We start from the raw sequence: 16,039 nt of genomic DNA, 5'->3' as shown, positions 1-16,039 counted from the left end.
GTAATCCATACATATTAGTCATGACTAAATATTTCTATAGTCCAAAGTGTTTTTTGTTTTTTTTTAAGACCACAGCTAATGGCTGAGTTGAGTGTCTAGGGTGTGTGTGTGTGTGCGTGCGTGCGTGCGTGCGTGTGTGTGTGAGACTCCTTCAAATAAAATTGTCAATAGTTCCAAGACACCCCTTCTCCACCATCCCCCCTTTCAATTCCATTTAGCCGTGCTTTATTAGTCAGTCTCTAATTAAAGCCCCTGTAGCAAGTTAGCCTTATTAGCAAGATTCCAGCTTGCGCCCATGTTGTTTATTCACTCACTGCAGTTTCCAATATTCTTGGCAAAGAGGAAAAAACAGCAAGGTAGAAGAAAGAAAAAATGGTTTTCATTCCTCGTGTGGTACACTGCTGGAGTATTGAGCAAGAGTATACAGTAAAGTATAAACTATATTTATTGGTATTATCATGGCAGATGTGCATGATGCAGCATATTTTCAAGCTCGTGATCACAGTCAAATTGAGTGAACTTTTACTCAAACTGCTGATTGGAACGCTGACCTTGACACGGAATATCCCATGAAACATTCAAAGAGGAAATCAAGACAGATTTAGTGTACAGTGAGACCGCAGCCCAGACTAGAGCTCAGTGAGCATCAAAATATTGTACCATATGTGTCAAGATCTGTGATCCGGATCATGTTTTGTTCTGTTATGTTCTGTTAGTTGTGGACTCCCTCAGTTCCTGTTTTGTGCACTTTGGGTGTTTGTTGGTTTCACCTGCCTCTGATTAGTGCCCTGCACATTCACTTGCTGTTGAGCACTAATCAGAGAGCTACCTATTCACGTTGCTCGCCACAGTCTGTGTGGCTTCATTGTGTTTGCGGTATGCAACTATCACGTTGGTTTATTCCTGTTCATGATTCCTGATCTTGATTCTGTGCTAAGCTGTCACCTTAGCTTCCCGTGCGATCGGCACGTTTTTCCTTTGTTTGTTTCTGTGTTTATGGTACGTGTTTGATTTATTATTAAATACTCATCTCCTACCTTACGCTGTCGTCCGGAGCTGTCCGTCCTGCATTCCGGGAGAACAAACCCCACCCCGATCCGCCACACGTGACAATAGGTAGTGGCAAAAAATCTGCGTTCAAAGAACTCCGGCTTATTCGTGATTCCCAGAACCCAAAAAAAGTCTGCGGGATATATAGAACGTTTTCTATTCGGGCACCAGTTCCCTGGAATGCCCTCCGAGTAACAGTCAGAGATGCTACCTCAGTAGAAGCATTTAAGTCCCATCTTAAAACTCATTTGTATACTCAAGCCTTTAAATAGACACTCTTTTTAGACCAGCTGATCTGCCGTTTCTTTTATTTTCTCCTCTGCCCCCTTGTCCCTCGTGGAGGGCGGGGACACAGGTTCGGTGGCCATGAATGAAGTGCTGGCTGTCCAGAGTCAGGACCCGGGGTGGACCGCTCGCCTGTGCATCGGTTGGGGACATCTCTGCGCTGCTGACCTGTCTATGCTCGGGATGGTCTCCTGCTGGCCCCACTATGGACTGGACTCTCCCTATTATGTTAGATCCACTATCGACTGGACTTTCACAATATTATGTCGGACCCACTCAACGTCCATTGCATCCGGTCTCCCCTAGAGGGGGAGGGTTACCCACATTTGCAGCCCTCTCCAAGGTTTCTCATAGTCATTGTCATTGACGTCGCACTGGGTTGTGAGTTTTTCCTTGCCCTTATGTGGGCGCTGAACCGCGGATGTCGTTGTGGCTCGTGCATCCCTTTCAGACACTTGTGATTTAGGGTTATATGGATAAACATTGATTGATTGATTGATTGAAAAGGATTACCGCCAAAATAAACTGCCTTTTATGGGAAGCTTGAAAAAGCAGGATTACCTGCAAATTCTTCAGGACAACCTCAAATCATCAGCCCGGAGGTTGGGTTTTTGGCGCAGTTGGGTGTTCCAACAGGACAATGATCCCAAACACACGTCAAAAGTGGTAACGGAATGGCTACATCAGGCTGGAATTAAGGTTTTAAAATGGCCTTCCCAAAGTCCTGATTTAAATGTGTGGACAAGAAACAAGTCAATGTCAGAAAACCAACAAACTTAGCTGAACTGCACATATTTTGTCAAGAGGAGTGGTCCAAAATTCAAGCAGAAGCTTGTGGATGGCTACCAAAAGCGCCTTATTGCATTGAAACTTGCCAAGGGACATGTAACCAAATATTAACATTGCTGTATGTATACTTTTGACCCAGCAGATTTGGTCACATTTTCAGTAGACCCATAATAAATTCATAAAAGAACCAAACTGAATGTTTTTTCCACCAAAGAAGTGTGCCAGCAAAGAGAGAAAATACTGACTAATCCCAATTTTCACTTTCTTTTTCTGTAGATTGTCTCTTTAGAACAGGGGTCGGCAACCTTTACCACTCAAAGAGCCATTTTGACCCGTTTCACAAAGTAACAAAGACAATGGGAGCCGCGAATATCAGCTGATGGACATGCAGATAACAATAATAAGGGCGTGCTACGAAGCAATTGCCTTTGACGCCTTCTACAATATGTACAAACTGCTTGCCAGTCCAGCAACATGTTGTATGTGGCTTCCGCAGATACACGTACACGGCTGCAAGGCATACTGGGTGATGCAGGTTACACTGAAGGTTGTGATATAAACAACTTTAACACTCTTACTAATATGCACCACACTGTGAACCCACACCAAACAAGAATGACAAACACAATACGGGAGAACATCCTCACAGTAACACAACATAAACGCAACACAACAAATACCCATAATCCTTTGCATCCATGACTATTCCTCATACACCCCGCTAGCACCAAATCCCGCGCCCCCCTCCGTGCGTTGGTTGAGGTGGGCGGGTTGGTGGTGCGGGGATGTATAATATAGTCAGGAATAGTCATGGATGCAAAGGATTGTGGGTATTTGTTGTGTTGCGTTTATTTTGTGTTACTGTGAGGATGTTCTCCCGAAATGTGCTTTGTCATTCTTGTTTGGTGTGGGTTCACAGTGTGGCGCATATTAGTAAGAGTGTTAAAGCTGTTTATATCACAACCGTCAGTGTAACCTGTATCACCCAGTATGCCTTGCAATCTCGTACATGTGACGATAGAAGCAGCGAAATGCATGCGTCCGGTCAGCACGCATATAACATTGCGTAAAGGCGGGCGGGATGACATGTTGTAGAGGACGTCAAAAATTAAGCCATCACCGCACGCCCTCAATGTTGTAGCCAGAATGGAAATCGGAGAACGTTGAACCCAGGTGATGTCCGAGAGAGGCATCGAAATCCGGAAACCCCCCGTTACAGTCTGGAGGGTTGGCGATTATGCAACTGAGCCGCATTAGAGTTGCCAAAGAGCCGCATACGGCGCCGGAGCCGCGGGTTGCCGACCCCTGCTTTAAAAGATATACCGTAAAAAAATGGTCACTTTTGTGAGGTATTGTATATCAGGAGTGCTTAAACCGATTGTATATGTGTTCAAAATTAGTATTTTTTATCTTTTTTTAAATATGTATGCATGTAAGTCAGCAGCCAAGATGAGCGTCTGTAACTTATAACCACCTCTGACGACCCCTGTTTCCATTAGGGGGGGCCAATGTGGACATGTTTGAGGATTATAAATACCCAGGAGTACACATCGACAACAAGTTGAATGGGTTAAAGCACGCTGAGGCACCCTAAAACAGACCTAGGCAAATTAAGGCCCGGGGGCCACATGCAGCCCGTTAAGCTTTTCAATCTGGCCCGCCGGACATTCCCAAAAATTATTTTTTTAGATCTTTAAGATGGAAACTGTAGCTGCCATGATTATGTGCAGTCATGTTTTCTAATGACTGTAAGCCTTGAACTGTACAAAGTCTTTCAATGGTTGGAATTTGCGCTTTTGGATTATATAGCAGTTACTATGGTAATCTAATTAGTTACTATGATAATCTAATTAGTTCCACTGGGTGTGAGTTTTCCTTGCCCTTATGTGGGCTCTACCGAGGATTTCGTTGTGGTTTGTGTTGTGTAAGGTTAATATAACCTGTACTGTATTGGCATGAAGATGCCTTAGCCAATCAGATGGCTTGTTGTTAGTATGTGCTATATACGGATGTGACGTCATCACTGTACTGGCTAACGGTTCGAAGTAAAGGAGTTAAACACCGAGTCACTCTCTATCTTATTATTACATACACTAACTTAACATGGTGTCAGAATAAAAACCATAAAGAGTGTGGAGAGAGATACGCCTCCAAGAGTGAAGTTGTGCAGACGAGCTAAAGCTAACGGCTAAGCTAGCGGCGAAAGAGGCTAACGCTAGCGGCTAACGACTAAGCTAGCGGCGCTAACGGCTAAAGCTAGCAAGTAAAGAGAGTGGACCCAGTCGAATGTGGGTCGGAGGAGACGTAAACAGGCAAGTGGGCTGCAAATAAAGCAAAAGAAAAGAAGAGGAAAATAATCCAAAGAGCAAAGTGAAATAAAGATGGCAGACACCCCTCCAGTGCCAACTAGCAGTGTCCAGCTAGCTCCACCAGGCAACTTTGATTTCAGTAATGCTAATGAATGGACAAAGTGGATAAGACGTTTTGAGCATTTCAGAATAGCATCAAGCCTGGATAAACAGTCTGAAGAGTATCAAGTGAACACATTTATGTATACTTTAGGAAACGAAGTTGAGGACATCTTGAGTGTCCTGCCCTTAAGCAGTGATCAGAAAAAGAAATACACAGATGTGAGACAAGCTTTTGAGGTTCATTGTGTGAGCAAGAAAAATGTTATTTTTGAGCGTGCACGATTTAATAGACGAAATCAAGAGCCATGAGAAAGCGCAGAATCATTCATCACTGCTGCCCATAGCCTCGCTGAGCACTGTGCATTTGGAGAGCTGAGAGAGGAGCTCATCAGCGACAGGATTGTTGTGGGACTAAAGGATGCAAAGCTGTCTGAGTCATTACAGATGGATCCTGAACTCACAGTGGTAAAGACAATAGCCAGAGTGCGCCACAGTGAAGAAATAAAGAGGCAGCAGCCAGTGCTGCGTGGTAGCATGGATAAGAGACAGTCAGAAAACATAGATGCAATGAGTGCACGGCCCAAACCCCAGAGAGGCCCAAAAGAAGGACACAAATACAGCGCACGTCTCAAACCTGGGGATATGGACAGAGCCACAGGCTGTGGACGATGTGGACACACAACAAGACACCAGTGGAAGGATTGCCCTGCTAAAGATGTAGAATGCCACAAATGCAAAAGAAAGGGACATTTTGCATGGATATGCCGGTCAGCGGGTGGCATCCATGACATCACAGAGGATGACACACAGTATGATTCAGACCTCATTTTTCTCGGAGAGGTGATCATCAGAATGGACAGTATGGAAAATGAATGGACAGAAAATCTTGAATTAAATGGAGAAACAAAAGAGTTTAAATTAGACACTGGAGCTGGAGTTACAGCTATTCGGACTCACCACTACTCCACAGGTAAACATGGGACATTGCAGCCGCCCTGGATACCCCTGTATGGTCCGGGCAGGCAGCTATTGGATGTCAAAGGATACTTCAGAGGAAAACTGAAGGCGAGAGATAAACAAACTGAACAAGACATTTATGTGGTGAGCAAACTAACAAAACCACTGTTGGGGCTTCCAGCCATTGAAGCGTTGACTCTTGTAAAACGGGTGCACACAGTTCAAGTGGGAGAAGATATCATTAAGTGTTACCCCAAAATCTTCAAAGGACTGGGGAAACTGAAAGCACCATACAAAATTGAACTGAAACCAGAGGCCACACCATATGCTCTGTCTGCCCCACGTCGAGTCCCCCTCCCACTACGTAATAAGGTGAGGACAGAACTGGATCGGATGGAGGCCATGGGGATGATATCTAAGGTCACACAACCCACTTCATGGTGTGCTGGCCTCGTGGTTGTGCCAAAACCAAAATCAAAGGAAAAACTCAGACTGTGCGTAGACCTGACACACCTGAACGAGTGGGTCAAGCGGGAGAGACACATCCTGCCAAACGTGGATCACTCACTAGCGATGCTGACAGGAGCAAAGATCTACACCAAATTGGATGCCACGTCTGGGTTTTGGCACATTCCCTTGACCGAAGACAGTGCTCTCCTGACCACTTTCATCACTCCATGGAATATCCTCATCCCCAGAACATTTTCAGCGACGGATGTCTCCAATGCTGGAGGGCTGTGAGGGGGTGGTTTGCCATGCCGATGACATTTTAGTGTATGGCAAAGATCAGACTGAACATGATAGCAGACTGCACCAGGTGCTGAGGAGACTGAGTGAGGAGGGGCTGACACTGAATAAAGAAAAGTGCGAATTTGCAAAAAGCAAACTGATGTTTCTTGGACACAGCCTCACGACAGAAGGAGAAAAACCTGACCCAGGCAAGGTCAAAGCCATACTGGACATGCCAGAGCCCACCTGCGTTGCGGATGTGAGACGAGTAATGGGCATGGCTAACTACCTGGGCAAGTTCTTACCTCACCTCTTCTCATATGCACAGCCTCTAACAATTTTTCAGTCGGAGAAGACAGAATGGTGCTGGGGGACACCACAGCAAAAAGCTTATCAGAAGTTAAAATCCGAACTGAGCTCACCCAGAGGCCTTGCTGTATACTCACCGTATGCAGAGACGCGTGTGTCGGCTGACGCATCGTCTTTCGGGATTGGAGCTGTTCTGATCCAGAAACAGCCAGAGAGTGAGGACTGGAAACCGGTAGTGTTCATCTCGAGACAGCTATCTAATGCGGAAAAACACTATGCTCAGATCGAGAAGGAGGCACGAGCAGCAACCTGGGCGTGTGAACGCCTGCAATCGTACCTGATAGGCATGAGCTTCACAATTGAGACGGATCACAAACCCTTGGTCCCCCTCCTGAGTTCCAAAGCGCTGGATGAGCTTCCTCCTCGTGTCTTGAGATTTCGACTGAGACTGTTGAAGTTCACCTTCAATATCGTACACGTGCCAGGAAAGCAGCTCATCACTGCAGACACGCTGTCACGAGCACCAGTGTGTCACACAGCCACACGGGAAGAGGAAGAGCTGGAGGCAGACGTCCAGATCTTTGTGGACTCCATCAGACAGAGCCTCCCAGCCACCGAAGCGAGACTGCAACAGCTGGCAGAGAAACAGAAAGAAGACCCTGTCTGCAGTACATTGAGACAGTATTGTCAAACAAAGTGGCCTGACAGAGCTCACCTGCCACCTGATATCGGGCCCTACTGGTTCGCAAGAGATTACCTGTCCTAAAAGGACAGAGGATTGTCATCCCCAGCTCCTTAAGAGAAAACATGCTTGAGACCCTCCACCAGGGCCACCAAGGGATAGGAAAATGCCGAGCCAGGGCCCGTCAGTCGGTTTGGTGGCCAGGGCTCTCAACTGAAATCACCCAGAAAGTGGGAAACTGTCCCATATGTATCAAACACAGGACCACACAGAGAGAGCCTCTGTTGACAACCCCTATACCGGAGCGACCATGGCAACGCGTCAGAACAGATTTGATCATCTGGGACAAGAAGACTTACCTGGTTGTGATGGACTATTTCTCTCGCTACATTGAAGTGGCGCACCTCCATGTTGCAATTGCGGAGACAGTCATATCGGCTCTGAAGAACATCTTTGCTCGGCATGGAGTCCCCGAAGTGTTGATGTCAGATAATGGGCCGCAATTTGCCGCTACTCTCTTCAAAAACTTTGCCAGTGAGTATAGCTTGACTCACATGACCAGCAGCCCACGATACCCACAAGCCAATGGAGAAGCTGAGCGAGCGGTGGCCACTGTAAAAGGCTTATGGAAAGAGGGAGGAGACTACGCAAAAGCTCTACTCAGTTACCGAGCCACCCCGTTGGAGAACAGCTACTCTCCAGCACAGCTACTCATGGGGAGACAGTTAAGAACTACACTCCCACAAGTGCCCAGAACACTGTCACCACGCTGGCTAAACATCAAACAGTTCCGAAACACAGAGACACAAGGGAAACGAAAACAAGAACAACACTACAACAAACGCCACAGAACACACAATCAACCGGAGTTACACCCAGGCCAGAGTGTATGGATCACTACTGAAAACGTTCACGGGACAGTCGTACAGCGAGCAGCTGCCCCGAGGTCGTACCTCGTCAGATCAGAAGATGGGCTGTTGAGGAGAAACCGTTCACACCTGCGTGCAACCCAGCAGCCAGCCAACAGAGAGGACACTGGCTCAGATAGTGCAGACCAACCTGCGGCGGAGCCAGATGCTACATATGTTACAAGCTCGGGCAGACACTCACGTCCGCCTTAGAGACTGGATTTGTGACTTGACAGGTTAAAAAGAGTTCCAGACTGTCATTGTCAATGTTCAAAAAAAAAAAAAAAAAAAAAAAAAAGGAGAGAGAGAAGGTATCTGTTAACAGTCTGGTATAAGGGGAAAAAAAGGGGAGAGAAGAGATGGGAATGATATGGATCACGTTGAAAAAGAAAAAATAATATTTGAGTTAGTATTGTTAAATGCTTGAAGTTAAATGATAAGGGTTCTTACTTAAAAGGGGGAGATGTTGTGTAAGGTTAATATAACCTGTACTGTATTGGCATGAAGATGCCTTAGCCAATCAGATGGCTTGTTGTTAGTATGTGCTATATACGGATGTGACGTCATCACAGTACTGGCTAACGGTTCGAAGTAAAGGAGTTAAACACAGAGTCACTCTCTATCTTATTATTACATACACTAACTTAACAGTTTGTGTTGTGGTTTGTGCAGCCCTTTGAGACACTAATATTTAGGGCTATATAAATAATCATTGATTGATTGATTGATTGATACTATGGTAATCTATTTAGTTACTATGGTAATCTACGTCCCAGCAGCTCAGACGAGCCACCAAGCAGTGTGGGTGGCAAGGCGTTTCCACAGACGCGGTAGAAGATTTTCACAACAAAGTTCTAAAGCCTAGTGATATATCAGATATATCAGATTGTAGGTGGGTTTATTTTGTACCCTTTGCGTTCATATTTTGCTCTGTTTGTTGCATTTTTGTTGCGTTGATTACTTGATTGTCAAAATATGTCGATCAAAAGGGGGTGTGACATTCATATTTGGTCAATATTCAGTGTTTTACCGTTCATAGAAAAATTTAAAATTCCATTAAGTTTTTTAAGGCGGTCTGTCATAACGTTTTTAGCATTCAATCAGACATCATTGTGAGGTTTTGTAATAGTGTTCCGAAAAATAGATATACCGGCCCCCAGACACATTATTTTCTCTAAATGTAGCCCTCGAGTCAAAATAATTGCCCAGGCCTGCTCTAAAAGAAGGGACAGAGGAGGCTAGGATCCTTCAACGTCTGTACAAAGATGGCGAAGATTTTCTACGAGTCGGTGGTGGCGGGCGCCTATTTGTACACCATGGCCTGCCGGGGCAGCGGGCTGAGAGCGAGGGACGCAAACAAACTGGACAAGTTGGTAAAGACGGCCAGTAACGTGGTGGGAGTGGAGCTAGACTCTCTGGCGGTGGTGTCAGAGAGGAGAAGTCTAGCAAAGCTCCTAGCCATTATGGACAACACCTCCCATCCACTACACTCTACTAAGACTGTTATGAAAAGGGCAATCACTTACCGGAATCGACTTCCAGAATATCTGTTATCAATAACTAGCAGAGTGGGTTTTAAGAATAGACTAAGAGGAGAAGTATTGCGGAAAGAGATTATTCTAGATTGTACCTAATGTCATGACAGTTTTTATTGACTATTGACTATTTTTTTGATTATGGGACAAGCTTCCCGGTAAGGTCTATTCAGGTGTACTGGAGAGGAGGCTATGCCGGATAGTCAAACCTCTGATTCAGGAGGAACAGTGTGGTTTTCGTAATGGTCATGGAACTGTGGACCAGCTCTATACTCTCGCCAGGGTCCTTGAGGGTGCATGGGAGTTTGCCCAACCAGTCTACATGTGCTTTGTGGACTTGGAGAAGGCATTCAACCGTGTACCCCGGGAAGTCCTGTGGGAAGTGCTCAGAGAGTATGGGGTAAGGGACTGTCTTATTGTGGCGGTCCGCTCCCTGTATAATCAGTGTCAGAGCTCGGTCCGCATTGCCGGCAGTAAGTTGGACACGTTTCCAGTGAAGGTTTGGACTCCGCCAAGGCTGCCCTTTGTCACCGATTCTGTTCATAAATTCTATGGACATAATTTCTAGGTGCACTCAGGGCGTTGAGGGTATCTGGTTTGGTGGCTGCAGGGTTAGGTCTCTGCTATTTGCAGACAATGTGGTCCTGATGGCTTCATCTGGCCAAGATCTTCAGCTCTCACAGGATCGGTTCGCAGCAGAGTGTGAAGCGACTGGGATGGGAATCAGCACTTCCAAGTCCGAGTCCATGGTTCCCGCCCGGAAAAGGGTGTTGTGCCATCTCCGAGTTGGTGAGGAGATCTTGCCCCAAGTGGAGGAGTTCAAGTACCTCGGAGTCTTGTTCACGAGTGAGGGAAGAGTGGATCGTGAGGTCGACAGGCGGATCGGTGCGGCGTCTTCATTAATGTGGATGCTGTATCGATCCTTTGTGGAGAAGAAGGAGCTGAGCCGGAAGGCAAAGTTCTCAATTTACCGATCGATCTAGATTCCCATTCTCACCAATGAGCTTTGGGATATGACCGAAAGGACAAGATCACGGGTACAAGCAGCCGAAAGTATTTTCCTCCGCCGGGTGGCAGGGCTCTCCCTTAGAGATAGGGTGAGAAGCTCTGGCATCCGGGAGGATCTCAAAGTAAAGCCGCTGCTCCTCCACATTGAGAGGAGCCAGATGAGGTGGTTCGGGCATCTGGTCAGGATGCCACCTGAACGCCTCCCTAGGGAGGTGTTTAGGGCACGTCCGACCGGTAGGAGAACACTGGGAAGACCCAGGACACATTGGGAAGACGTTTTCTCCCGGCTGGCCTGGGAACGCCTCGGGATACCCCGGGAGGAGCTGGACGAAGTGGCTGGGGAGAGGGAAGTCTGGGCTTCCTTGCTTAGGCTGCTGCCCCCGCGACCCGACCACGGATGTATGTATATATATTAGGGCTGGGCAACGATTAAAAATGTTACTCGAAGTTAATCGCACTATTTCTCCGATTAATCGAGATTAACTGCATTGTATACGCAGAGCCCAATAATGAATTCAAAAGTAGTGTGTAATGTACCTTTATTGGAATATTCTCCCACATGAACAAAAGCGCCAAAACATTTGTTGTGCAAACGCAATTTAAATCAGTCCTTGTTAAACAGTAGCAGTTAAATAGCATATTTTATGAAAATCAACTCAAAAATGTAAATACAAACATTTGAGCTTATTCCCACTGCCAGGGTATTTAAGTTATCCTGTTTGTTATGGAAAATAAATATAATCTACATACAAATCTCTGAGCCACAATCATAACATCTGAACAGGCAATTTCTGAGGTAACAGCAGAAACATTTTTTTATCAGGGATCTTATGTTTAAAAAACCTATATTATAGGTAGTGGGCTGTTTTAGGGAATTTTTGATCAAATTATCTGTAGTAGCAATATTAATAATGTTGTGTTTATTCTGCGTAGTGCACTTAAAATAATTATGACCATATCTAGGAATTGATATGATGGGAATTTTCCGATTGTTTGCTTGGTACTTTGATAAATTGAACGCATCATATACATGGTACTATATTGTGATGTTATGAGCCAGGGAAAAAAGAACTACCCTACCCAGCATGCAACAGGAGTGCCGAGCATGCGCGGTAGCCCGGTATAGGTTGTGTCGCCATGACGGCATCTTGTATGTTGTGATATGCACGCTCTGAAAGCAAACGTTAAGAACTCAGCCAACACTCCTCGTCTGCATTATTCATAAATAGACAGACAACACACATACTCCGCTGCTTCACAAGCCGCTGGATGTAGCCGGCAAAGTATTCCCATGCTAGCTAGCCGGTCTAGCAAGCACACGTCATTCAGTCCAAAACGGCCCGATCTATCCACATTCAGAATTGTCTGGCGGTCGTAAGTGATCCCGGAGTGACCACGCTGTAAGCCAGCCATGAAATTTGCAGAATTGTCCGGTATTTTTGCCAAATGTTCCATCTTTACCAAGAGCCCCTCGACGCAGAAGCCCGTCCGGGCGATGTCATCTTGTTAAGAAAAGGCGTTAACAAAATAAAAGCATGTAAACAACATATGCAAATGTGCGATAAAATAATTGTCGGCGTTAATAGATTGATGAATTAACTCGTAATTAACGCATTAATTTGCCCACCCCCAATATATATACATATATATATATATATATATATATATATATATATATATATATATATATATACACACGTTTTTTGGGGTTTTTTTTCGGACCACCTCTCCAGGGGCCTAGGCTTAGACAGTTTTTTTTTCTCACCTCCCTCCCCCTCCCCCATTGTTGACCTGTTTCTCACCTTTTTTTAAGGGGTGCTGGAACATGACAGACCCGTCAGTGATCCTGTTCTGTCTCCCTGTAATGTTTGTCGGATCTTGAATGGGATTGTGCTGAAAATTTGAATTTCCCCTCGGGGATGAATAAAGTATTTCTGATTCTGATTATTCACAATATTGCAAATAAGGTCCTGAAGTACACCATCAGATAACATACTAAACACATCCATAGAAATAACTCAAGAGTGCACTTATGTGCCGTCAAAATGAAATGAGTGACTAATCTGCATTCATGCATGATTATTGTGTTGTTTTTTTGGCATTACCTTTGCCAGCCCTGCTATATAGCGACTGATGTCTTTTTTAACTTTTACAACTGTTATGCATGTTAAAAGCCAGCAGAGTTGATCAAGTTGTAATGACGTTTGTATTCACTTTCTCATGGTGAAAATAGCATTAAAGTTAGATTGTGTTGGACTATGGGCATGAAAGGGTTATTTATAGCTTGTATGCAGAGCCAAATGTGAAAGGTATTTAAATTATATATTGACAGTAATTTTTAATGAGGAGGTATTGGCAAAGGCAAAAACAAGAAGATTCGAAATAGGTCGGTGAAATTCCTCCGAGATATCATTAGAAAAGACAGCTTAGAAAAACTGATATTAACAGGAAAACTATTAGGAAACAAAGCTCCAAGTCGACAACAAACATATATCCACAGCCTAAAAATTTTTAGAGGAAATATCAATAATATAGAACTCATACATAGAGCGGACGACAAAGAAGACTGGAGAGCCCTGATTATCGATGCCTGCAAACAGGCCTGATACCCCGTGATGATGATGATGATTGACAGTATTCAGCCTCCATGTCATCCTACCTGCTCGTGTCAGCCGAGGTGATGGCAATGAGGGGTGGAGTGTGAAGTGGCAAAGTATTGGGCCGGGACAGGACGGTCACCGTGTCGGCCTCGGCTTTGCGTTCGTAGTACGCCTGTTCGGCCTGTCTGAAAGCCAGAGGGGGAAGCTGCACCGTGCGATGAGACAGCCGCCGCACCAGGAAGGGCTCCATGCAGGCAAAAGGCCCCGTTTCGGGGGTACCTGTCACACCGTAGGGCACCTGTGGGGATATCAGAGTGATGGATTATTGGCAAATATAATTAGAAAAATTTAAATTTGAATATTTTTTTTTTTATTTCTTTGGATTTCAAAATTTAAATTATAATTTTTGAATTTAAATTCTAATATGTATATTTTTTAAACAAATATTGAAATCAACATTTAATTGAAATTACATTTAAGAGATAAAACATAAAGATACAAATAAAATATAAAAATGCTATTAAAAAAATTATTAATTACATTTATTTGAAATTTAATTTAATTGTAGGAGTAAAGATAATGTAAAAAAAATTGTATTTTCATTCGAACTGAATTAAAATGTAAGTTAAAATTCAAATAAAAAATAAAATTGCAATCAAAATTAATTGAAAATAAATTGCAATCAAAATGGAAATTAAAAATGGAGACAAAAACATAAATGCAATTTTGAAAGAAATATAAAATTACATTTCAATAAAAATTCAAAGAAAATTGAATTATAAAAAAAAAATTGAATTTCCAAAACATTTGTAAAATCAAAATGTAATTGAATAATAATAAAAATAAAAATGGAGATGTAAATTAAAAAATACATGTTGATTTTTTTTAAACGGAATTAAAAGTGAATTATATTTGTAAAGCGCATTATATAGCGCTTTTTCTCTAGTGACTCAAAGCGCTTAACATAGTGAAACCAGATATTTAAGTTATTTTTAAACCAGTGTGGGTGGGACTGGGAGCAGGTGGGTAAAGTGTCTTGCCCAAGGACACAACAGCAGTGACTAGGATAGCGGGAGCGGGGATCGAACCTGGAACCCTCAAGTTGCTGGCACGGCCACTCTACCAACCGAGCTATTCCGCCCCTAAGTATAATTAATTATAGAAATAAAGATACAGACAAAAACCACAAATACACAGATACTAAAATGAATTATAGATAAACATTTAAATAAATGCCTGAGCATAGTACACTTCCCTGGGCCCAACAAAGTGACCTGAGCACAAAAATCCTGCACATGCAAGGGTGTGGATTTGTCATTAGATTTGTCAGTGATGTTGTTCCTCCAACCACCTTGCATAATAAAAAAATAATGGATGCAGTGGTAACTTTGTCAAAGCACAGGACACAAGAACTGGCCGTCTATGAGTGTGACTTTGGTATAATTATTTTGACAATAATGGCCACGGAAAGCTTGGAATTTAATCAGAAGTTTCTGCCCTGTGCTGTTTTTTTTTCCTTATCTCACCAAAGTCAAAGGTTTATCTTATTTTTCCAGACTGCTTCACGGTCAAAGTTTAACACTGACTGTTTGTGACTAAGGCACAGAAAATACTTCAGACTGTTTCTTCTTCAAAAAACAGAACTTTTAACTAATATTGTGGGGGTCCAACACCACACAAATGAACTTCACAATAATTTTGTAAAGTTTCTAATTAGAAATACTAGGGGGCTGATTAGCCACACCTGTACCCCGCCTTCCGTCAGAAAGCAGCTGAGATAGGCTCCAGCACCCCCCGGGACCCCGAAAGGGACAGGTGGTAGAAAATGGATGGATGGATACGAACACCAAATAATGCAAAGGCAGGTAAAATAAATCTTTACTAGCACTTCAACACACATAGCGGAAAAAAACCACACAACTTGGCTACTAGCTTAACTTAGCATGGGGATAAGCATACAAAAAGGTATCGAGAAAAAAAACAACAACAATAAACAAACCATCGAGTGTGGCAAACAGTGGCCCTAAAACAGGGAGACACCAGAATATAAAAGGGAGTGATTAGGGGATGAAACAGGTGAGGACACTAATCAGAAAGCAGATGTGGATAATCAGCCCCCCTAGCAACAAGAAAACGTAAAGGGAGGACAAGAGCATGAAGAAACATAACACTTAACTAAGGCGAATCATACTAAACACAGACACATAATATAACCCGGCGGGACAAATCATAACAGCAGTAGTAGCTGCAAAGACCTAACCATACATTCTAAAAAGAACATCAGTGGTTTGGAGCTGGCAGCACGGTGGAAGAGAGGGGTTAGTGCATCTGCCTCACAATACAAATCCTGAGTAGTCCTGAGTTCAATCCCGGGCTCGGGATCTTTCAATGTGGAGTTTGCATGTTCTCCTCGTGACTGCGTGGGTTCCCTCCGGGTAAATCAAATCAAATCAAATCAACTTTATTTATAAAGCACATTTAAAATTTACCACAGGGGTAGCCAAAGTGCTGTACAATGGACAGGTTAAAAGATAATACGAAGACCGAGCAAACAACACAACACAAACAGAACATGATAAAAAATATATAAATAAAACATAAAAACAGGTTCACAGCTAGTGTATAATGGGGCGCCATTGCAGGATGGATACCACTTAGTGTTAAAAGCCAAGGAATAAAAAGTATGTTTTTAAGAGAGATTTAAAAACAGGAAGAGAGGAGGCTTGTCTAACACTCAGAGGTAGGTCGTTCCAGAGCTTGGGAGCAGCAGCGGCGA

At 43.7% G+C, this 16,039-nt stretch overlaps 1 protein-coding gene across 1 annotated transcript in view; it reads right to left on the bottom strand.

Annotated features, from left to right (window-relative positions):
- The window catches only part of pde4d (phosphodiesterase 4D, cAMP-specific), a 494,959-nt gene extending 481,431 nt beyond the window's left edge, over positions 1–13,528 (bottom strand). Inside the window, exon 1 of the mRNA XM_061900793.1 lies at positions 13,323–13,528. Coding sequence (XP_061756777.1) covers positions 13,323–13,513 — 191 coding nt within the window. The 5' untranslated portion in view covers positions 13,514–13,528. The remainder of the gene's footprint in view (positions 1–13,322) is intronic.
- Between the last annotated feature and the right edge of the window lie 2,511 nt (positions 13,529–16,039).

The sequence above is a fragment of the Nerophis ophidion genome, linkage group LG01 (genome assembly GCF_033978795.1).
Source record: "Nerophis ophidion isolate RoL-2023_Sa linkage group LG01, RoL_Noph_v1.0, whole genome shotgun sequence".
Taxonomy (NCBI): domain Eukaryota; kingdom Metazoa; phylum Chordata; class Actinopteri; order Syngnathiformes; family Syngnathidae; genus Nerophis; species Nerophis ophidion.
This window is presented reverse-complemented; position numbering and strand designations above follow the sequence as displayed.